This window comes from Cetorhinus maximus, chromosome 17 (assembly GCF_964194155.1).
Source record: "Cetorhinus maximus chromosome 17, sCetMax3.hap1.1, whole genome shotgun sequence".
Taxonomy (NCBI): Eukaryota; Metazoa; Chordata; class Chondrichthyes; order Lamniformes; family Cetorhinidae; genus Cetorhinus; species Cetorhinus maximus.
Window position 1 is genome coordinate 6,915,942 of NC_135895.1, and position 23,450 is coordinate 6,939,391.

At 47.7% G+C, this 23,450-nt stretch overlaps 1 protein-coding gene across 1 annotated transcript in view; it reads right to left on the minus strand.

Annotated features, from left to right (window-relative positions):
- Window positions 1-14,350, minus strand: part of spata1 (spermatogenesis associated 1) — a 57,875-nt gene extending 43,525 nt beyond the window's left edge. Inside the window, exon 1 of the mRNA XM_078561806.1 lies at window positions 14,247-14,350. Within this exon, the coding sequence (XP_078417932.1) occupies window positions 14,247-14,285 (39 nt within the window). The 5' untranslated portion in view covers window positions 14,286-14,350. The remainder of the gene's footprint in view (window positions 1-14,246) is intronic.
- Between the last annotated feature and the right edge of the window lie 9,100 nt (window positions 14,351-23,450).

Sequence of the window (23,450 nt, forward strand, 5' to 3'; positions counted from 1 at the left end):
GCACAGACTGGCATAACCTCAGATTGTTTCCGGAAAGGGGGATGGAGTCAGAAGCTCGGGAAAGGAGGTTGGAACTGGGACCAAAAACAATGGCTTCAGTCTTCCCAATATTTAATTGGTGGGAATATCTCATCAATTGCTGGATATCAGATGAGAAGTGTCATAATTTAGTAACAGTGGAGGAGTCGAGAGAGGCATTGGTGAGGTAGAGCTGGGTGAAAACTAACATTCCACCTTTGGATGATGATGCTGAGAGAGGGCATGTAGATCAGAAATAGGAGAGAGTCAAAGATCAATCCTTGTGGGGTGGGGGGGGGCAGTAGAGGTAAAGGTGCAAGAGCAGAGAGAGAAACCATTTCTCAATTACAATTAAATAGATAATGGAATCAGGTGAGAACAGTCCCAACAAGCTGGACAACCATGGAGAGGTATTGCAGGAGAATGGTGTGGTCAACCATGTCAATGACTGAAGGCACGCTGAGAAGGGCAAGTTAATCTTTATTACAGTTACGTAGGACGTCAGTTATGAGTTGCAGGGGCAGAAACCTAATTGGAAGGATTCAAGCATAAAATTCCAGGAAAAATGGGAATGGATTTGAGAGGCGACAACATGTTCGAGGACTTGAGAGGAAAGGGAGGCAGGGACAGTAGTTTGTGAAGATGGTTGTATGAAGGTTTGTCTTTTGTGGAGAAGGATGGTGACAGCAGATTTAACAGCGAGAGGGACAACACCTGAAGCGAGGGAACTTTACAATGTGGGCTAACATGGGGGCCAGGAGGAGAAGTTGAGTGATCAGCAGTTTAGTAGGAATAGGATTGAGGGAACATCAGGAGGTTGTCACGGACATGATTAGCTCACAGACAGCTTATGGGGATGTAGAAGGGAAACTAAAGAAAAATGCAAGCTAACTAAGGACTATGGCGGGAGTAGTGGGGTATCATTAAAGGAGTTTGCAGGTGGGCTAGTGGAAGGATTGGACGCGGCAGAGGCAATTGATCAGATTGTCTTGATCTTAGTGACAAGGAAGTCCATCGGATGAATGTTGTCCCTCAAGATCCAAGCAAATCTCGAAAGACCAATTCTAAAAGCAGAATTATGCAAGAAACACAAAATATTCTTTCCAACAACAGTCCAAGTTTGGAAGGGCAAAATTCTCAATTGGCTGATTTTCCTACAGTTCCAGAGGGCACAGTTTGAAAATTTTCACAGGGCCAACATTGGATTCTACTGGAATCCTAGTGACAGCACTCATCTTGTGGCCTTCCCGCCCATGGTTATAAGAACAGGAGCTGTGATATCACATTGGAACATTTAACAAAACATTGAGTAAATACTAGCTTATGTTTAATTCATCTATTAACAGTGCATGTTACAACGTGAAGTCATACAAATAGAGCTACATGAATCTTTTAGTTACTGCTTACTATATGGCCTGTCAAGTTTGCAAACACTTTTCCACAATGTTTGACAAATAAGTATCTGATGTTAAACATTGCTTTTCTATTTTGAAAGGTGTTGTCCGCTTTTACAAACTAAACAAAATATAGTCACCCGTGAAGAACTGCGACTAAAAACTTTGCAATCATTTCCCAAACAATTCAGTTATAAATTCAGATAAAAGCTAACAGAACTAGCACATGCCTAACTACTGTATCTGTTTACACATTCCCAACATTCTGGCTGCTTTGTTTTCAATACAAATCCATTTCTCTGGAAAAAGATGTTGATCATTATGTTCTTAATTAAACTCGATGATATATTTTATGTTGCTTGCTTGCCAAAAAAAATGCAAGCTATAGTGATATTAGGTGGAGGGCAGGTTGCATAGACTAGGGCTGCATTACGTTGAGTAGAGAAGAGATGATCTAATTGAGGTGTTTAAGATAATTCAAGGATTTGATATGGTAGCTGGAGAGAGAAACTAGTCCTTCTGGTGCAAGAGTCCAGATCAAGGGACATATCCTTAAAATTCGAGCTATGACACTCAGGGGTGCCCATCTGCACCCAACTCCACTCCTACCTCTGCTCAACTGTTGATGTAACCCTCATCCATACCCTTGTTACCTCTAGACTTGGTTAGTCCAAAACTTTCTTGGCCAACTCCCCATTTTCCACTCTTGATAAACTTGATATCATCCAAATCCTTGCTGTCATATCCTAACACGCACCAAGTCCCGTTCACCCATCACCCTAGTGCTCACTGACCCACAATTGCTCCCAATTAATTCAAATTAAAAAGTCTCATCCTTGTTTTCACAACCATCCACTGCCTCACCCCTCTCTATCACTAAACTCCTCCAGCCCTACAACCACCCAAGATCTCCTCACTCCTCCAATTCTGGCCTCTTGTGTACACCCATTAGCAGCCCTGCCTTTAGCTGCCAAGGCCCCGACCTCCAGAGCCTTCCAGCCTCACTTACGCCCTCCCCACCATTAAGACACTTCTTAAAACCTACCTCCCTGACCAAGCATTTGACCATCTGACCTAATATCTCCTACGTGGTTCAGTGTCAAATTTTATTTGCTAACTCCTATGAAGTGCTTTGGAACATATCACATTTACATAGTGCCTTTCACATTGTAAGTCTTTGCTGATGAGACTAGGAGGCATTTCTTCACACAAGGGTCAGTGGAAACTGGAAACTCTCCCTCCCCAAAAAACTGCTGAGGTCGTGGAGTCAACTTTAAATTTCAAAACCGGAAACAGGTTTTTGCGAGTAAAGGTTTGAAGAGTCACAGAACCAAGACGGGTAGATGGAGTTAAAATATGGATCAGACATGATCTACATCAGCGGTATTCACTAGGAAAATAGCGAAGGCCAATTGAGACATTGAAGAATTTTGATCGGGCCACATGTTTTTTTAAAAATTTTTTCATGGGATGTGGGCATCGTTGGCAAGGCCAGTATTTGTCGCCCATCCCTAACTGCCCTTGACCTGAGTGACTTGCTCAGCCATTTCAGAGATCAGTTAAGAGTCAACCACATCGCTGTGGGTCTGGAGTCACATGTAGGCCAGACCAGGTAAGGACGGCAGATTTCCTTCTCTAAAGGGCATTAGTGAACCAAATGGGTCTTTGATGACAATTGACGATAGTTTCATGGTCACCATTACTGAGACTAGCTTTATATTCCAGATTTATTAATGGAATTCAAATTCCACCAGACGCCATGATGGGATGTGAACTCATGCCCCCAGGGCTTTAGCCTTGGTCTCTGGATTACTAGTTCAGTGACATTAGCACCATGCCACCATCTCCCCATCGATATGTAGAGATGCAGGGGAGGGGGGGCTCAGGCAGAGTTGTGAGAGCAAGGGAGGGAGGGTGGGATCTGAGAGAGGGAGGGGGAGATATGAGCATGGGGCATGCCGGGGAAAGAGTTGTGATAGTGGTGGGGGGGGGCGGGGTGGGTGGGAACCAATGGCTTTTCCCCCCACAATCGTTTTGCAGTCTCTGATGGAGGCAGCGATAGGGGCCCTAGGCGCATTTCCTTAGGACACCCCCTCCGAACCACAGCAAGAAAAAAAAAAATGTGCGTGTGTATTTGCGTGCATGTGTCACGGGGCCTAGTAACCATCATTGCTGCCTCAGAGGGCGAGGAACTCACGATTCCAACCATAATCTGGTAACAGGGTGACGTGGTACTATTTACTATTGGACATACAACATACAATGGGGGTAAGGGCTGCAGGAAAGGCACGTGGCAACTACCCCTGAATGAACAGTGGAACAGGCCCGAGGGGCTGAATAGCCTGCCCTTGTTCCCATGTTCCTACCAACCCAGCAACCTCACAGCCTCGGCTTTGGAAAGCGGGACAACCCCATGGGTGTTTGAGTGGAGACGCTCCAAAGCCCCAAACAGAGAGCTCCTTCCTCATAAATCAGAAATATTGAGGGGCAATAGTTCAGATGGTCAGCGCAGAAATCAAATGGGAAAATGTTAGAAAGGAGATTTATGATCATATGGCTGAAATAGCTGAGTGTATAATCAAACTGAAGTCACTTTTAAGTGATGTACATAAAAAGGACTTGCATTTATATAGCGCCCTTCATGACCTCAGGATATCCCAAAGTGCTGTACCCCCAATAAAGTGCTTTTGAAGCGTAGTCATTGGTGTAATTTAAGAAAACACAGCAGCCAATTTAGCTCAGAAATAACAATGGACTAATAATAACCAGATAATTCTGATGAAAGGTCATGACTTGAAACGTTAACTCTGTTTTTCTCTCTCTCTATAGATGCTGCCAAGCCTGCTGAGTATTTCCAGCATTTTCTGCTTTCGTTTCATGTTTCTTATGAAGTTGGCAGAGGGCTTTAAAAAGAATTGCCAAAGACACCAGGGGCAACCCGCTTTGCAGATCTTCCAAATACCATCAGGTGAAAACCATGAGGGGTCTGGACAGAGTAGACAGGGGGAAACTGTCCCCACTCATGAAAGGATCAAGAATGAGAGGGTACAGATTTTAAGTAATTCGTACAAGATGCAAAAGCAAAATGAGGAGAAACTAATTTATGCAGCGAGTGGTTAAGGTCAGGAATGCACTGCCTGAGGGTTCAGGCATGTTCAGTTGAAGCATTCAAAAGGGAATTAGGCTGTTATCTGAAAAGGAAGAATGCTCAGAGTTATGAGGAGAAGGGCGCTAAGTGAATTGCTCATTCGGAGAGCCAGTGCAGACATGATGGGCCAAATGGCCTCCTTCAGTGCCATAACAATTCTGCGATCCTGCAAACTCATCTGAGAAGGGTAGATTGATGGGATAGAACAGGCTCCAAGTTGGCCATGGGTGTTATCAAAGAGGCAGATATGGGGAAATACGAGGCAAGGCAATAGGTTTAGTAAGGTATTTCTAAATGGCACCGTCATCAACAGTAGAGCAAAGCGGGTGAGCGAGGCAATGTGCTGCAAATTCTATGCAATATTGTGATTAATTTGTCACATGTAACCTGTATTTGTAAAATAAATGACTTCTTCAATGTGGCAACTTTCATTTCCTACGACTGTTATCTCAAATAACATTCCAAACTTCACATGTTAAGTGGCTTTGATATCCCCCTTCTTCCCAAAGAGAAGAATTCTAAATACCTTCATTTCTTCTAATACCAGTTTCCCCAGGGTGCTGCAATTTCTGGGTAATTTTCCATTGAAGGGCAACAGAGGGTGAATGGTCAGGACTCAAAAGGACAGCAAACGATGATAACTGAATGACGAGACGCGCTGACAATCACACAACATTCTAGGCGTTGTTATCGGTTACCTTATTCAATCTATTCGTCTGAACAAGACAGCTCCACAAAACCTCAAACTTAAGCCCTGCATTTTGTGAAAAGGCACAATGTTGTTAAAGACATTTCACACAAACAAAAGATGTCACTGACTCAATTACTTTCTTGCTGGTTTAGCATTTTTATCCTTTTTATGTGCGAGCCTTATTCCTGGTACTAAGCTTTTCATCTTAATCACACATCAAAATGGTCACACAAAAAAAAAACAAATAATAAATAGGAGCAGGTGTAGACCACACGGTCCTTTAAGCCTGCCCTCCGCCATTCAATGTGATCATGGCTGATCTTGGGCTTCAACTCCATTTTCCTGCCTGTTCCCCATATCCCTCGATTCCCCGAGACACCAAAAATCTGTCTATCCCAGCCTTAAATATATTCAACAATGGAGCATCCACAACCCCCCGGGATAGAGAATTCCAGAGATTCACAGCCCTTTGAGTGAAGAAATTTCCCCTCATCCCAGTCCTAAATGATCAGCCCCTTATCCTGAGACTGTCCCCCTAGGTTTCAGGTTCCCCAGTCAGGGTTTATAAAACGTTTCCCTTTCTATTCAGCTTACTGGTAACAGTGACCACATGGCATTAGTTGGGATGTCCCGAGGATGTGAAAAGTGCTATATAAATACAAGTTTTTCCCCTTTGGTAGGTTTTACCGATTGAACATTTTCAGCAGTTTTTCAAATGCAACTTGCATTGCTAAAGCACCCGAACACTTTAGCTGTTAACTGGGTAGCTGAAACTGGATTCCCCTCTCTTGTAATAGTACTTATTTGAGGTCAAATTCAGCATTTTACCTCAACAAGCCAACAGCACTAACTCCCAAGCTGGTTACCGTGTGGTAAGTAGGAATTTTTAAAAAAAAAATATTCATTCACAGGATGTGGGCATCGCTGGCTAGGCCATCATTTATTGCCCGTGTCTAGTTGCCCTTGAAAAGGTGGTGGGGTGAGCCGCCATCTTGAACTACTGCAGTCCAAATGATGTAGGTACACCCACAGTGCAGCTAGGAAGGATTTTGACCCAGTGACAGTGAAGGAACGGGCGATATGTTTCCAAGTCAGGATGGCGTGTGGCTTGGAGGGGAACTTGCAGGTGGTAGTGTGCCCACACATCTGCTGCCCTTGTGCCTCTAGGTGGTAGAGGTCACAGGTCCCAATGAATTGGGAAACAAGGAAAATTGTTATTTGCAATCTCAAACGTTTCACCTTGCTGTGCTGAAATTTGTGACTCTGAAATGGTTAGATGCTGGTTCATTCCATTTGTACTGCAAGGTGTTCAGCCAAGGCAGACATTTAAGAGCCTTATGTTCCCATGACAAAGGGGAGACGTTTCAGTCAGGGTAGTGATCCTTACTGATCACTCAGTAGACCAAACCCCTGACCTCATAGATCTCTCGCTATCAATAGAGAGTGAGCTGTATCCCGACAGCAGTCGGAAGGTGCCTGTCGCAGCTTTTAAAGCTCAGGCTAGCTAACACTATAGGCCTACCCGGTAGCTCCATTCACAAAGTTAGCGTTTGCATTGTTATTATTCTTCATAATCTAAGAACTCGAGAGGGTGGCAAAGTTATCCAGAGACCCAGGGTAACGCTCTGGGGCTGCAGGTTCGAATCCCACCACAGCCGATGGTGGAAGTTGAATTCAATTTAAAAATCTGGGATTAAAAGTCTAATGTTGAGCATGAAACCATTGCCGATTGTCATAAAAACCCATCTGGTTCACTAAATGCCTTTAGGGAAGGAAATCTGCTGTCCTCACCTGGTCTCACCTAAATGTGACTCCAGACCCATGGCAATGTGGTTGACTCTTAAATGCCTTCTGAAATGGTCTAGCAAGCCACTTAGTTGAATCAAACTGCTAAAAAGTCAATAAAAAGGAATGAAACTGGATGGATCACCTGGTATCGACCTAGGCACCAGAAATGACAACGGCAAATTCAGGTCTGTCAACCCTGCAAAGTCCCCCTTACTAACATCTGGGAGCTTGTGCCAAAATTGGGAGAGCTGTCTCACAGACTAGTCAAGCAACAGCCTGACATTGTCGGTAAGGTGTGATTCCAGTAGCATGACTATGTCCCAGACACCACCATCACCATTCCTGGGTATGTCCTGTCCCACCAGCAGGACAGACCCAGCAGAGATGGCGGCACAGTGGTGTACAGTCAGGAGGAAATGCCCTGGGAAACGTCAACTCTTTTCTTCTCCGCCGATGCTGCCAGACCTGCTGAGTTTTTCCAGGTAATTCTGTTTTTGTTATGGGCAAGGAAACCTCCTGCTGATTACCACATACCGCCCTCCCTCAGCTGATGAATCAGTGCTCCTCCATGTTGAACATCATTTGGAGGAAGTGCTGAGTGTGGCAAGGGCGCAGAATGTACTCTGGGTGGGAGATTTCAATGTCCATCACCAAGAGTGGCTCAGTAGCATCACTGCTGATCGAGTCCTAAAGGACATAGCTGCTAGACTGGCTCTGCGGCAGGTGGTGAGGGAACCAAGAGGGAAAAACGTACTTTACCTCACCCTCACCAACCTGCCTGCTGCAGATGAATCTGTCCATGACAGTATTGGTAGGAGTGACCACCGCATAGTCATTGTGGAGACGAAGTCCCGCCTTCACATTGAGGATACCCTCCATCGTGTTGTGTGGCACTGCCACTGTGCTAAATGGGATAGATTTCGAAAAGATCTAGCAACTCAAGACTGGGCATCATGAGCATTCATCAGCAGCAGCAAAATGTACTCAACCACAATCTGTAGCCTCATGGCCAGGGTATCCCCCACTCTCGTTACCATCAGTATATCAACCCTGGTTCAATGAAGAGTGCAGGAGGGCATGTTAGGAGCAGCACCAGGCATACCTAAAAATGAGGTGTCAACCTGATGAAGCTACAACACAGGATTACTTGCATCCCAAACAGCATAAGCAGCAACTGATAGATGGGAGCTAAGCGATCCCACAACCAACAGATCAAATCTAAGATCTGCACTCCTGCCACATCCAGTCGTGAATGGTGGTGGACAATTAAACAACTCATCGGAGGAGGAGGCTCCACAAATATCCCCATTCTCAGTGATGGAGAAGCCCAGCACATCAGTGCAAAAGATAAGGCTGAAGCATTCTCAACAATCTTCAACCAAAGGACCCCAGCATCACAGATGCCAGTCTTCAGCCAATTCAATTCACTCCAAGTGATATCAAGAAGTGACTGAAGGCACTAGATAGCATTTGCACTATGGGCCCCTGACAACATTCTGGCAATAGTGCTGAAGATTTGTGCTCCAAAGCTTGCCGCGCCCCTAGCCAAACTGTTCCAGTACAGCTACAACACTGGCATCTGCCTGGCTTTGTGGACAATTGCCAAGGTGTGCCCTATACATAAGTAGGACAAATCCAACCTGGCCAATTACCGCACCATCAGTCTACTCTCGATCATCAGTAAAGTAATGGAAGGGGTCATCAACAGTGCTATCAAGCAGCACTTGCTTAGCAATAACCTGCTCACTGACGCTCAGTTTGGGTTCCACCAGGGCCACTCAGCTTCTGACCTCATTACTGCCTTGGTTCAAACATGGGAAAAAGAGCTGAACTCCTGAGGTGAGGCGAGAGTGACTACCCTTGACATCAAGGCAGCATTTGACAGAGTGTGGCATCAAGGAGCCCGAGCAAAACTGGAGGGGGAAACTCTTCGCTGGTTGGAGTCACACTGAGCACATAGGAAGATGGTTGTGGTTGTTGGAGGGCAACCATCTCAAGCTCCAGGACATCACTGCAGGAGTTCCTTGGGATAGTGTCTTTGGCCCAACCATCTTCAGCTGCTTCATCAATGAGCTTCCTTCCATCATAAGGTCAGAAGCGGGGATGTTCACTGATGATTGTACAATGTTCAGCACCATTTACGACTCCTCAGATACTGAAGCCCATGTCCAAATGCAGCAAGACCTGGACAATATCCAGGCCTGGGCTGACAAGTGGCGAGTAACATTCGCGCCACACAAGTATCAGGCAATGACCATCTCCAGCAAGAGGGAATCCAATGCCCCTTAACATTCACTGGCATTACAATTGCTGAATCCCCCACTATCAACATCCTGGGGGTTACCGTTGACCAGAAACTGAACTGGGCTAGCCATATAAATACTGTGGCTACAAGAGCAGGTCAGAGGCTACAAACCCTGTGGCGAGTAACTCACCGCCTGATTCACCAAAGCCCGTCACTATCTAACCCTGCACATTCATCCTTTTCAGATAATAATCCAATTGCCTCTTAAAAGCCTTGATTAAACCTGCCTCCTCCACACTCCCAGGCAGCTTTTACTTCATACCTTTCAATCTTGGAGCTGATCTATTTCCCTTTTCTCTTTCTAAGAGCTTTACCCAGCCTGCTTGACCTTTGTATGTCATCCTTTCCAGTTCTTTTATTAAAAGGAAAATAACTACCTCTTTCTAATGCCAGCTTGGCAGCAGTCTTGGTAGCAATGTTGCCTCTGGGTTCAAAGGCAATGGCTTCAAAGTTTACGCTAGAATTTGTCTAAACTGGCACACCCAATATTTACTTTGGTATCAAGGGAGTATTGCACTGCCCGAACTGTTCTCCAAGTGAAATATTAAAGCAACGTCACCCTGTCTGCCTATTCAAGCGGAAGTTAAAATCCCATTTTATTTGCACTGTTCACTGTCTGGTCTCAGTATTATATAAAAAATAAGATTATAGAGACATTGGAAATGGTGTAAAAAAAGAAAAGATTCACAAGGATAATATCAGAACTGAGGGTATATACTCATCAGGACAGGCTGTACAGGCTGGGGTTTGTCTCTCCAAAGTGAAGGCTGAGGGGTCGGCCTGTTAAAGCTCTGAAAATAAAGAGCAGACATAGAGATAATGGGCAGAATTTTCCATGCCCATTGGCTCAAGCATCACGACAGGCGTGAGTGGACAATGTGGCGGGAAAGCCAAAAATCGGTTTCACGCCGTCATTCTTGCAATCACCTGTTCCACCCATCAATGGCGGCCTGCGTTTCCCACCGTTACAAGCCCTGCTCTCCAGAAACATCCCCTCACGTCAAACTTACCGCCCATGTCGGCTGGAAAACACGGCCGGTGCAGAATACATCTTGACAAGTGTGACGGTCAGGAGTCAGGGCCTTGCTCACATCACGGACATCGGAGGAGCAGAAGTTACTGGTGCCCTACAGCTACCGGACCCTGGAAAAACATGTGCATCGCCTGCTGGGTGGACTCGCATGGACACGGCTCCACCGCGAAGCAGTTCACAGAAGGGGGAAGGTCAACGGTGAGGATCCGCTTCGGGACATCAGTGCCTTGGCCATGGTCTGCTATGGGTGATCATCGAGGGGCTGGAGAGGGAGGTGGGGGTTTGACTGGGAGAGGAAGGTGTACCAGGGGTGTGAGGTTAGGGGGGGGGGTGGAATGATGGTGTCGGGTGCTTGGTGGTGGTGGTGGGCTGGGGGGGGGGACAATCATGTCACAGGGGGGTGAGGTTGGGAGGGTGTAACGGGGGAGTGAGGTTGGGAAGGAATGAGGGAGTACTGGGGATGGAGGGAAAACGAGGTTGGGAGGAGGGTGTAACAGGGGAGAAGATGTCCAGGTGAACGTGCAAAGGGTGGTGTTGTGGTGTTGATGACTGCCCCCTGGTTGGGAGTGGGGGGGAGCTGAAATGAGGATGGGTGTGGTAGGAGGGAACACGAGAATGAGAGAGGGCAGAGTGAGTCAGTAGGGTGAGGATGCGTTGGTAGCGGTAAACGGATGGTTGGTGGGGACTCAGAGGCAAACCTGGGGGTGGGAAGCAGGAGGTCAGGGAGGTTAATGTGGATGGGCTGGGATTTTCGGGAAGGTAGGGAACGTTCACCTGGACATTCCTGAAAGGGAAGGGTTATGGCAGGTAGATGACGGTGGGGAGGTGGAAGGTGATGCCAGGGGTGTCAACAGTGATGGGGGAAAGGACATGGGAGCTGAAGACAAACTTTACCAGTACCGTGCTTCTGAAATCGAAAGTGGGCAGAGCCTCGTGTTGGACGGGAACAGGTGCTGCATGGGAGTGAGGTCAGTGGGTGGGCGGAGATGCAGGTCGGCTCAGATGGACAGAGAACCCCAGCCGGCAGCATTGAAAATGCTCGGGACACTGAGATGTGTGATGGAGGAAGGCTCTGTGTGTGTGGGAGAGGCTCACACGAGGCTCCGAAAGGCCCTGCCACACACACACACTTCTCCCTCCAGAATAATTCATGGTCCGGTTGCTGCAGCTGAACTGCTCGTGGGGGTTGTGGGGGGGGGAGGGGAGGCAGCGGGAGGACTCGCGAAGTCTGGCAATGAAGCTGAAAGACACCATTACACATTGTTCAGTGAAAGTGAATATATTTTCAGTTTATAAAGTGACAAAATGTGTTCATCTGTGCAACCACTTGTGATCAGAATTTCTTAACTTTTCTAGGCCTACCACTTCTTCTAGGTGCTGCCCTGACATCCGCAGCAGGGGTGAAGACAGCCTGTCCAATGGTTGGCCCCATTGCCAGATGACTTTGCTGGGCGCCCTCTAGAGAGCCGAGGCCTTGTGGGCCCCGGCTTGCTTTATCCTCCTGCAGGCCAGCTGCTCCCTCTGTGGTCACAGAGGACGAGGTTGAGGGGGTCACAGGCAAAGGGGACTCGGAGGGAGAGGACGGCCTCTGACATTCCTGTGTGGATGGCCATGGGGTGTCCACCTGCCGCTCCTCCGCCTTTCAGGTGCCTGAGGGCCTCAGCCTGACTCCTTGAGGAGAAGGAGCATCTAGAGGGATGCTGAGGTGCCCTGTTTCCCTCTCACATTGCCACTGCAGGAGCTCACCCATTGCTACTGTGATGGAGCGCAGCTCTGTGCACCTATCTCCACATTCAGCTGGATCAGGGTCTCCATGGCACCCGCTATCCTTCCCATGGAGACCTCCATGTGCACATCTGGGCACCACTTCATCAGAGTGCAGACCGACACATGACTCATGAGCCACTCTGTTGAGGGTTTCTAACAGCTCCAAGTGATGTTCCTCCGCCTTCTGCTGACTCTCCAGGATGAGCTGGAAGGCCAAATCCAGAGGCTCCTCATCTGACTCAGACTTGCAGGGTGTTGGCGCTGACCACCGCTGCCACCGTCTCCCATGCTGGATTGGCGGCCTTGTTTGCTGGTCTTTGCCCAGAGCGGGGATAGAGGACATCACGGCGGGCCTCTAAGTAGGCGCTCAAGGGAGGCGTCACTAAATGTGGGGGCAGCATGTTTCCTCCCTTTGACAGCCACCAGTTCGTAGCAGCTTCCTATCCCTTGAAGAGAGCTCGCTCTGTGCAGGGACGGGTTTTAAATACAGCACCTGGTTTACTGAAGGCCTGTAGTGATAGCGGGCAGAGAGGATAAGCAGTGCCTGTTTCCCGGGAACGCAGGATTACTGAGGTGGGATTAGGGCGGTTTGGCATTTAAAGCTGCCATTGCGGCCTGCAGGTAAATTGTCCTTTTTCCCCACCCGCTACCGCACAGTGTGAATCTGGGACGATTCCCCCCAATATTCCCACTCATGAGCCAGTCCAAAACCAGAGATCATAAATATAAAAGAGAGTCACCAACAGGAAATCCAGAAAAATACCTAATGAGTGGCAAGAACGTGCAACATCTACCACAGGAAATTGTTGAGGCAAATTGCGTAATACGAGTGGAAGCTAAATAAAGAGAAGATACATTGATAGAGTTAGATGAAGAGAGATGATAACAGGGTCATGTACTGCACAAATGGTCTGTTTCTGTGCCATACTCTCCACGTAGTTGAGCTATACTCTTGGGAATCAGTTCGTGGCTCACTCTGTAGCACTCTTACCCCCTCAATCACAAGGGTCTGGGTTCAAGTCCCACTCTAGGACTTGGTCACAAAAACCAAGGTTGATATTTCACTGAAGTACTAAGGGGGTGCTGTACTGTCAGAGGTGCTGTCTTTTACATGATAATGTTAAACTGTGGCCCCATCTGCCTGGATGGATGTAAAAGATCCCATGGCACAATTCCAAAGTAAACCAGGGGAGTTTTCCCTGGTGTCTTGGCCAATATTTATCCCTCAAATCATCACAAAAACTGATGATCTGGTCATGATCACGTTGCTGCTTGTGGGAGTTCGCTGCAGGCAAATGGGCTGCTGCCTTCCCTCCATTACAACCGTGGCTAAATGCTACAATAGCTGTGAATCTCCCACGGTGGAGAAAGGCACTACACAAATGCAACTTTTTTTTAAAATCGTAATGCGGATTTCTCTCAACTTCAAATGGACCAATGGGACTAAAATATTATAAAATAAAATGAAAGCAAAATACTGCGGGTGCTGGAAATCTGAAACAAAAACAAAAATAGCTGGAAAAACTCAGCAGGTCTGACAGCATCTGCGGAGAGGAAGACAGTTATTAGCTGCTGTATGTTAAATGTTGGTGCAGAATGGCTGTTGCGTGTGTGTCTGTACCACAGGCACTAGACCTCACCGCTGTGGGGGCTGAGTAACGATATGAAGATACAGTTTGCAGGAAAGATCTGTATTCGTGTGGCACCTAAATAACCAATCGAGTGCTTTCGAAGCCTTTTCACTGTTGCCATTTAGGACATTTAAAATATTTATTTAACCCACCTTTCCCAATAACCCCATCCTACACCAACCACAACACTACCCCAAAATTCCCCACTCTCTCTGGACCAGTTCTGTGTGTGAAAAATCTGCCTTCATTTATTTCACGGTTCGATCTGTCCTTTCAGGGTGTTAATGGTCTTGTTGCCTATTCCAGAAATGTTCTTAACTCCTAACAACTGTTACTGAAAGTGCTCGACAGCACCGTTTACTCCCCACAAACCATGACAGGTGCTGCCAAACAGTGACTTTTTTTTTTGTGTGTGTGTCGTTGTAATATTTTTTTATAAGATGATATAAAACTCGAAATGCCCAGACTCACCCCAGCACTCAGAGTCCGGCGGCGTCCAGCCGACCTCATTATTCCAAATGTCCCTGAAGTAGGGGTTATCCCGACAGAATAGTCAGGAATAGCAAGTGCTCCGGTCTCAGTGGCTCTGCCTCTCTCCCGTAGGTGAGTTGCACTCGAACCTTTATAGCCCAGGCCACCAGGTCTCAGTCAAGAGCTGACAACTTGTTGGTTTTGGGCAGGAGTCTTGCCCAGTTAGAGTGTAACGTTGGCATGATTGACAAATAATTGTGACCATTCACAGGGCTACTTGACTGACGTCTTTTACCCCGGTTAAGGTGGGCCATTGGCAATGATTGACAGAAGATTCATCCAGTCACAATTGACTGAAGTCTTACCCAGTTAGAGTGTTCCCTTGGCAGTGATTGACAGCTGGTTCTTGCCAACCTGGGTTATGTGATTATAAAATAGTCACCCAAAAGGGAATTCAGAAGAAACTTCTTCACCCAGAGTGTGGTGAGAACGTGGAGCTCAATATCACATGGAGTAGTTGAAGTGAATAGTACAGAAGCTAGGGAACATACGAGGGAGAAGAGATTCGAGGGTTACAATGGTAGATTTAGATGAGGAAAAATGGGAGGGGCTTGAGTGGAGCATAAACACTAGCACGGAGTGTTTGGGCCCAATGGCCTGTTTCGGTGCTGTATATCCTATGTAATTCTATGTATACCTATATCTACTCTCTCTGTTATCTCTTCACTGCATTCGATTTGATTGGTCAAGCAAGATTTTTCATCTTAAAATCTATGTTAACCATTCATTATTATACTTTTGGTTTGTTCCATTAGTAGTGATTCCACTATTTTCCACATGACCAATGTTGGGTTGACAGGTCTGTACTTCCCTGGGTATGTATTTATCTCCCTTATTCAATGTAGGTATAACATTAGCTATCTACTAGCCTTCCAGTAATACACCTGTCTCTAACAGATTATTAAGTATGTTTAATAGCGCGTCTGCTATCTGTCTTCTGGTTCTCTTAAGATGCATGAATGCAAGCCATCTGGACCAGGGGGTTTCGTCCCAGTTGAGTTTGACTAGCATAGAAAGTTTATGGCACAGAAAGAGGCCACTTTGCTCTTCGTGTCTCTGTGCCGGCTGAAGAGTGAGCCAGGCAGCCTAATCCCACTTTCCAGCATTCAATCCATAGCCCTACAGGTAACAGCACTTCAGGTGAATATCAGGACAACTTTTAAATGAGTTGAGGATCTCTGCCTCTACTACCCTTTCAGGCAGTGAGTTCTAGACCCCACCACCCTCTGGGTGAAAAATGCTTCCTCATCTCCCTCTAATCTTTCTACCAATCACTTTAAATCGGGACTGAGATGAGGAGAAATTTCTTCACCCAGAGAGTGGTGACCTATGGAATTTGCTACCACAGAAAGTAGTTGAGACCAAAACATTGTATGTTTTCAAGAAGGAGTTAGATATAGTTCTTGGGGCAAAAGGGATCAATGGGGAGAAAGCAGGAGCAGGCTATTGAGTTGGGTGATCAGCCATGATCATAATGAATGGTGGAGCAGGCTCGAAGGGCCGAATGGCCTACTCCTGCTCCTAGTTTCTATGTTTCTATACTCCCTAGTCACTGACCTGTCTGCTAAAGTAAATAGACCCTTCCCATCCACTCTATCCAGGTCCCTCACAATTTTGTACATCTCAATTAAATCTCCCCACAGTCTCCTCTGTTCCAAGGAGAACAACCCCAGCTGATTCAGACTTTCCTCATCACTGCAGTTTTCCAGTCCTGGCTACATCCTCACAAATCTCATCTGTACCCTCTCTAGCGCAATTACATCTTTTCTGTAATGAGGTGACCAGAACTACACAGACTATTCATGTTGCGACCTAACTATGTTTTATATAGTTCCAGCGTAACCTCCCTGTTCTTATATTCTATGGTCAGCTAATAAATGAAAGGATTCTTTCTTAGCCTGCTATTATCTGTGGGCATTCACTCCAAGGTCCCTCACTCCCTCTACACCTCTCAGTACCCTCCCATTTATTGTGTAATCCTTTGCCTTGTTTGACCTCCCCACCTGCATCATCTCACACTTCTCTGGGTTGAATTCCATTTGCCATTTTTCTGCCCACCTGAACAGTCCATTGATAACTTCCTGCAGTCTACAGCAATCCTCCTCGCTACCTACCGCACAGCCAAATTTTGTGTTGTCCGCAAACTTCTTGATCATGTCCCCTACATTTGCATCCAAATCATTAACATATACCACAAAAAGCAGGGGAGCTAGTACTGAGCCCTGTGGAGCCCCACTGGAAACAGCCCTCCGGTCACAAAAACACCCATCAACCATTACACTTTGTTTCCTGCCACTGAACCAATTTTCTATCCAGCTTGCTCCATTCCCCTGGATCACGTGGACGTTTTTTTTTAGTTTGGATTAGTTTAATTAATATTTCTCTTTCTTGTAAATGTAGTTATATCATTTATAATTTCATTTTTCAATGTCACTCCCGCTTGAAATGTCTTCCTGGTAAATACTGAATCGAAATAATTATTCAATATTTCTGCCATTTTGCTAATACTGTCTGTGTGGCTTGGTTGCCATGGGGACAGGGGGGGTCCAGGACAGGAGATATTGGAATGTACATGCAGTATTTCCTGCATGTAAACGAAGGCAAGAGCAGCTAGGCTGACTGTGGACAGACTTCTGGCCTCTGGGTTTTTTGGACAGAAAGAGAGAGAGAGAGGTCTCTCAGCAAGACAAAAGCTGAGCTAGTGTGATAAGCAAAGAGGAGTGTGCTGCCTTTCTGTGGGCTACCAGGCAGAATGCAGGAGGAACATGCTCTCCGGTTGAAGAGATGCATCTACCAGCAATTTAAAGACTCTGGAGCATTCCTCTTAGTGTGGCTGGTAGAAGTAATTGCCAGTGGGCCTGACTGTCGGTAGTCTGTTCAGTACTTCTTTAGAAACTGAGAGAAGTGCCTTTTGATGGTCACTCAACATTATGGCTCGGCAAAATGGGAAGAAGCAAACCCTTTGGAAGCTGGGAGCGATGTTGGGCTAGTTCCTGAAGAAACTGTGGAGAGTGGGCAGTGAAGTACAAACTGTAACAGAATTACCTGGAAAAACTCAGCAGGTCTGGCAGCATCAGTGGAGAAGAAAAGAGTTGACGTTTCGAGTCCTCATGACCCTTCAACAGAACTGAAGTATAGTTAGGAGAGAGGTGAAATATAAGCTGGTTTAAGGTGGGGGGAGAGAGAAGTTGAGGGTGGGGTGATTGTGGGGACAAGCAAGCAGTGATAGGAGCAGATAATCAAAAGATGTCACAGACAAAAGGATCAAAGAGGTGTTGAAGGTGGTGATATTATCTAAGAAAAGTGCTAATTAAGAATGGATGGCAGGACACTCAAGGTACAGCTCTAGTGGGGGTGGGGTGGAAAAGACTAACAAGGTATTAGTTGTAGATTTAAAAATAATGTAAATAGGTGGGAAAAGAAGAATCTATATAAATTATTGAAAAAAAAAACAAACAGAAGGGAGGGGGAAGAAACGGGGTGGGGATGGGGGGAGGGGGAGTTTAAGATCTAAAGTTGTTGAATTCAATATTCAGCCCGGAAGGCTGTAAAGTGCCTAGTCGGAAGATGAGGTGCTGTTCCTCCAGTTTGCATTGGGCTTCACTGGAACAATGCAGCAAGCCAAAGACAGACATGTGGGCAAGAGAGCAGGGTGGAGTGTTAAAATGGCAAGCGACAGGGGGGTTTGGGTCTTTCTTGCGGACAGACCGCAGGTGTTCTGCAAAGCGGTCGCCCAGTTTGCGTTTGGTCTCTCCAATGTAGAGGAGACCACATTGGGAGCAACGAATGCAGTAGACTAAGTTAGGGGAAATGCAAATGAAATGCTGCTTCACTTGAAAGGAGCGTTTGGGCCCTTGGACGGTGAGGAGAGAGGAAGTGAAGGGGCAGTTGTTGCATCTTCTGCGTGGGCATGGGGAGGTGCCATAGGTGGGGGTTGAGGAGTAAGGGGTGATGGAGGAGTGGACCAGGGTGTCCCGGAGGGAACGATCCCTACAGAATGCCGCCAGGGTGGGGTGAAGGGAAGATGTGTTTGGTGGTGGCATCATGCTGGAGTTGGCGGAAATGGTGGAGGATGATCCTTTGAATGCGGAGGCTGGTGGGGTGATAAGTGAGGACAAGGGGGACCCTATCATGTTTCTGGGAAGGAGGAGAAGGCGTGAGGGTGGATGCGCGGGATATGGACCGGACACGGTTGAGGGCCCTGTCAACGACCGTGGGTAGAAAACCTCGGTTAAGGAAGAAGGAGGACATGTCAGAGGAGCTGTTTTTGAAGGTAGCGTCATCAGAACAGATGCGACGGAGGCGAAGGAACTGAGAGAATGGGATGGAGTCCTTACAGGAAGCGGGGTGTGAGGAGCTGTAATCGAGGTAGCTGTGGGAGTCGGTAGGCTTGTAATGGATATGGTGGACTGTCTATCATCAGAAATTGAGACAGAGAGGTCAAGGAAGGGATGAGAAGTGTCAGAGATGGACCATGTGAAAATGATGGAGGGGTGGAGATTGGAAGCAAAATTAATAAATTTTTCCAGGTCCCAACGAGAGCATGAAGCAGCACCGAAGTAATCATCGATGTACCAGAGAAAGAGTTGTGGGAGGGGGCCTGAGTAGGACTGGAACAAGGAATGTTCCACATACCCCATAAAGAGACAGGCATAGCTGGGGCCCATGCGGGTACCCATAGCCACACCTTTTTTTTGGAGGAAGTGAAAGGAGTTAAAGGAGAAATTGTTCAGTGTGAGAACAAGTTCAGCCAGACAAAGGAGAGTAGTGGTGGATGGGGATTGTTCGGGCCTCTGTTCAAGGAAGAAGCTAAGGGCCCTCAGACCATCCTGGTGGGGGATGGAGGTGTAGAGGGATTGGACATCCATGGTGAAGAGGAAGCGGTTGGGGCCAGGGAACTGGAAATTGTTGATGTGACGTAAGGTGTCAGAGGAATCACGGATGTAGGTGGGAAGGGACTGGACAAGGGGAGAGAGAAGGGAGTCAAGATAACGAGAAATGAGTTCCGTGGGGCAGGAACAGGCTGACATGATCGGTCTGCCAGGACATTTCTGTTTGTGGATTTTGGGTAGGAGGTAGAAGCGGGCCGTCCGAGGTTGGGCGACTATCAGGTTGGAAGCTGTGGGAGGAAGATCTCCAGAGGAGATGAGGTCAGTGACAGTCCTGGAAACAATGGCTTGATGTTCTGTGGTGGGATCATGGTCCAGGGAGAGGTAGGAGGAAGTGTCTGCGAGTTGACGCTCAGCCTCCCCGAGGTAGAGGTCAGTGCGCCAGTGCGCTTCCTGTAAGGACTCCATCCCAATCTCTCAGTTCCTTCGCCTCCGTCGCATCTGTTCTGATGACGCTACCTTCAAAAACAGCTCCTCTGACATGTCCTCCTTCTTCCTTAACCACCAAACACATCTTCCCTTCACCCCCCCTGGCGGCATTCCGTAGGGATCGTTCCCTCTGGGACACCCTGGTCCACTCCTCCATCACCCCCTACTCCTCAACCCCCACCTATGGCACCTCCCCATGCCCACGCAGAAGATGCAACACCTGCCCCTTCACTTCCTCTCTCCTCACCGTCCAAGGGCCCAAACACTCCTTTCAAGTGAAGCAGCATTTCATTTGCATTTCCCCTAACTTAGTCTACTGCATTCGTTGCTCCCAATGCGGTCTCCTCTACATTGGAGAGACCAAACGCAAACTGGGCGACCACTTTGCAGAACACCTGCGGTCTGTCCGCAAGAAAGACCCAAACCTCCCTGTCGCTTGCCATTTTAACACACCACCCTGCTCTCTTGCCCACATGTCTGTCCTTGGCTTGCTGCATTGTTCCAGTGAAGCCCAACGCAAACTGGAGGAACAGCACCTCATCTTCCGACTAAGCACTTTACAGCCTTCCGGGCTGAATATTGAATTCAACAATTTTAGATCTTAAACTCCCCCTCCCCCCATCCCCACCCCGTTTCTTCCCCCTCCCTTTTGTTTGTTTTTTTTTTCAATAATTTATATAGATTCTTCTTTTCCCATCTATTTCCATTATTTTTAAATCTACAACTAAAACCTTGTTAGTCTTTTCCACCCTACCCCCACTAGAGCTGTACCTTGAGTGTCCTGCCATCCGTTCTTAATTAGCACTTTTCTTAGATAATATCACCACCTTCAACACCTCTTTGATCCTTTTGTCTGTGACATCTTTTGATTATCTGCTCCTATCACTGCTTGCTTGTCCCCACAACCACCCCACCCTCAACTTCTCTCTCCCCCCGCCCCCCACCTTAAACCAGCTTATATTTCACCTCTCTCCTAACTATACTTCAGTTCTGTTGAAGGGTCATGAGGACTCGAAACGTCAGCTCTTTTCTTCTCCACCGATGCTGCCAGACCTGCTGAGTTTTTCCAGGTAATTCTGTTTTTGTTTTGGATTTCCAGCATCCGCAGTAGCTTTTTGTCTTTATCTCTGTGTTTAATTGACTGCCACTCCTCTTCAAGAAATGCCTTCCCTGAAGAAGTATTGCTCTGTTTACCGACAGGATTTCCGTCTGTCTCTTCTGCCCTGTTCACCTTCATCGCTTTCCATTTCTCTCCTGGTGTTTGACAAGGTGTTTACTAAAACCCGCTTTCACAGCCATATTTCCTTTCTCAGTGACTGTCTCCGTCTCCGACTCACCCCACGTGGATTTCAACTGAAATTCCATCCCTCTTGTTTTGAACCCACCCAGGATTACAGGTATCTCCGGGACATAAAACGTTTCTCGGACTGCTGTTCCCGTCGCATTCTGAGATCCACGCTCAGTGCCATGCGCCGCCATATGAACACACTCGACCTCTTCCTCCAGCAGCACCGCCGCACCCTTTTTCAAAGCTGCGCGTGCCCCCAGTTTCATTTTATTCTTCGCCTCATCCGACGCCTCAACAAGAAACTTTTTCTCTTTCTCTCAAGTGCTAAGGAACGCAAGCTCCAACAACTCATCGACACCAACACCCATCTGGGACCCTCCACCCCTGCTTGTCCCTCCGTCCCCACCCCATCTTCCAATCCCAGCCCCAGCCGCGTATTCACTATACCCCCTGACCTTCCCCTCTCCGATGCTGAACGTTCAGTGCTCAGCAAAGGACTTAGTTTCATACCCTTATGCCCTCATCTCAATGAATTTCGGGCTCGGCACGATGCTAAACTCTTCTTCCGCCGTCTTCATCTCCATGCTCACTTCTTTGGGCAGGAGTCCTCTCCCGTTCAACGGATCCTTTTACCCACCTCCAATATTCTCCTTCCACCTGGACCCCTCCCTCTGGATTCTTACCTTCTCTTGATCTTTTCATTGAGAACTGTCGGCGTGACATTAGCCGTCTCAATTTCTCTGCTCCTCTCACCCATTCTAATCTGTCTCTCTCTGAACTTACTGCACTCCGTTCTCTCAGGTCCAACCCCAACATTGTCATCAAACCCGCTGACAAGGGTCGTGCTGTTGTTGTCTGGCGCACTGACCTCTACCTCGGGGAGGCTGAGCGTCAACTCGCAGACACTTCCTCCTACTTCTCCCTGGACCATGACCCCACCACAGAACATCAAGCCATTGTTTCCAGGACTGTCATTGACCTCACCTCTCTGGAGATCTTCCTCCCACAGCTTCCAACCTGATAGTCGCCCAACCTCGGACGGCCCGCTTCTACCTCCTACCCAAAATCCACAAACAGAACTGTCCTGGCAGACCGATCGTGTCAGCCTGTTCCTGCCCCACGGAACTCATTTCTCGTTATCTTGATTCCCTTTTCTCTCCCCTTGTCCAGTCCCTTCCCACCTACATCCGTGATTCCTCTGACACCTTACATCACATCAACAATTTCCAGTTCCCTGGCCCCAACCGCTTCCTCTTCACCATGGATGTCCAATCCCTCTACACCTCCATCCCCCACCAGGATGGTCTGAGGGCCCTTAGCTTCTTCCTTGAACAGAGGCCCGAACAATCCCCATCCACCACTACTCTCCTTTGTCTGGCTGAACTTGTTCTCACACTGAACAATTTCTCCTTTAACTCCTTTCACTTCCTCCAAATAAAAGGTGTGGCTATGGGTACCCGCATGGGCCCCAGCTATGCCTGTCTCTTTATGGGGTATGTGGAACATTCCTTGTTCCAGTCCTACTCCGGCCCCCTCCCACAACTCTTTCTCCGGTACATCGATGATTACTTTGGTGCTGCTTCATGCTCTCGTCGGGACCTGGAAAAATTTATTAATTTTGCTTCCAATCTCCACCCCTCCATCATTTTCACATGGTCCATCTCTGACACTTCTATTTCCTTCCTTGACCTCTCTGTCTCAATTTCTGATGATAGACAGTCCACCAATATCCATTACAAGCCTACCGACTCCCACAGCTACCTCGACTACAGCTCCTCACACCCCGCTTCCTGTAAGGACTCCATCCCATTCTCTCAGTTCCTTCGCCTCCATCGCATCTGTTCTGATGACGCTACCTTCAAAAACAGCTCCTCTGACATGTCCTCCTTCTTCCTTAACCGAGGTTTTCCACCCACGGTCGTTGACAGGGCCCTCAACCATGTCCGGTCCATATCCCGCGCATCCGCCCTCACGCCTTCTCCTCCCTCCCAGAAACATGATAGGGTCCCCCTTGTCCTCACTTATCACCCCACCAGCCTCCGCATTCAAAGGATCATCCTCCACCATTTCCGCCAACTCCAGCATGATGCCACCACCAAACACATCTTCCCTTCACCCCCCCTGGCGGCATTCTGTAGGGATCGTTCCCTCCGGGACACCCTGGTCCACTCCTCCATCACCCCCTACTCCTCAACCCCCACCTATGGCACCTCCCCATGCCCACGCAGAAGATGCAACACCTGCCCCTTCACTTCCTCTCTCCTCACCGTCCAAGGGCCCAAACACTCCTTTCAAGTGAAGCAGCATTTCACTTGCATTTCCCCTAACTTAGTCTACTGCATTCGTTGCTCCCAATGCGGTCTCCTCTACATTGGAGAGACCAAACGCAAACTGGGCGACCGCTTTGCAGAACACCTGCGGTCTGTCCGCAAGAAAGACCCAAACCTTCCTGTCGCTTGCCATTTTAACACTCCACCCTGCTCTCTTGCCCACATGTCTGTCCTTGGCTTGCTGCATTGTTCCAGTGAAGCCCAACGC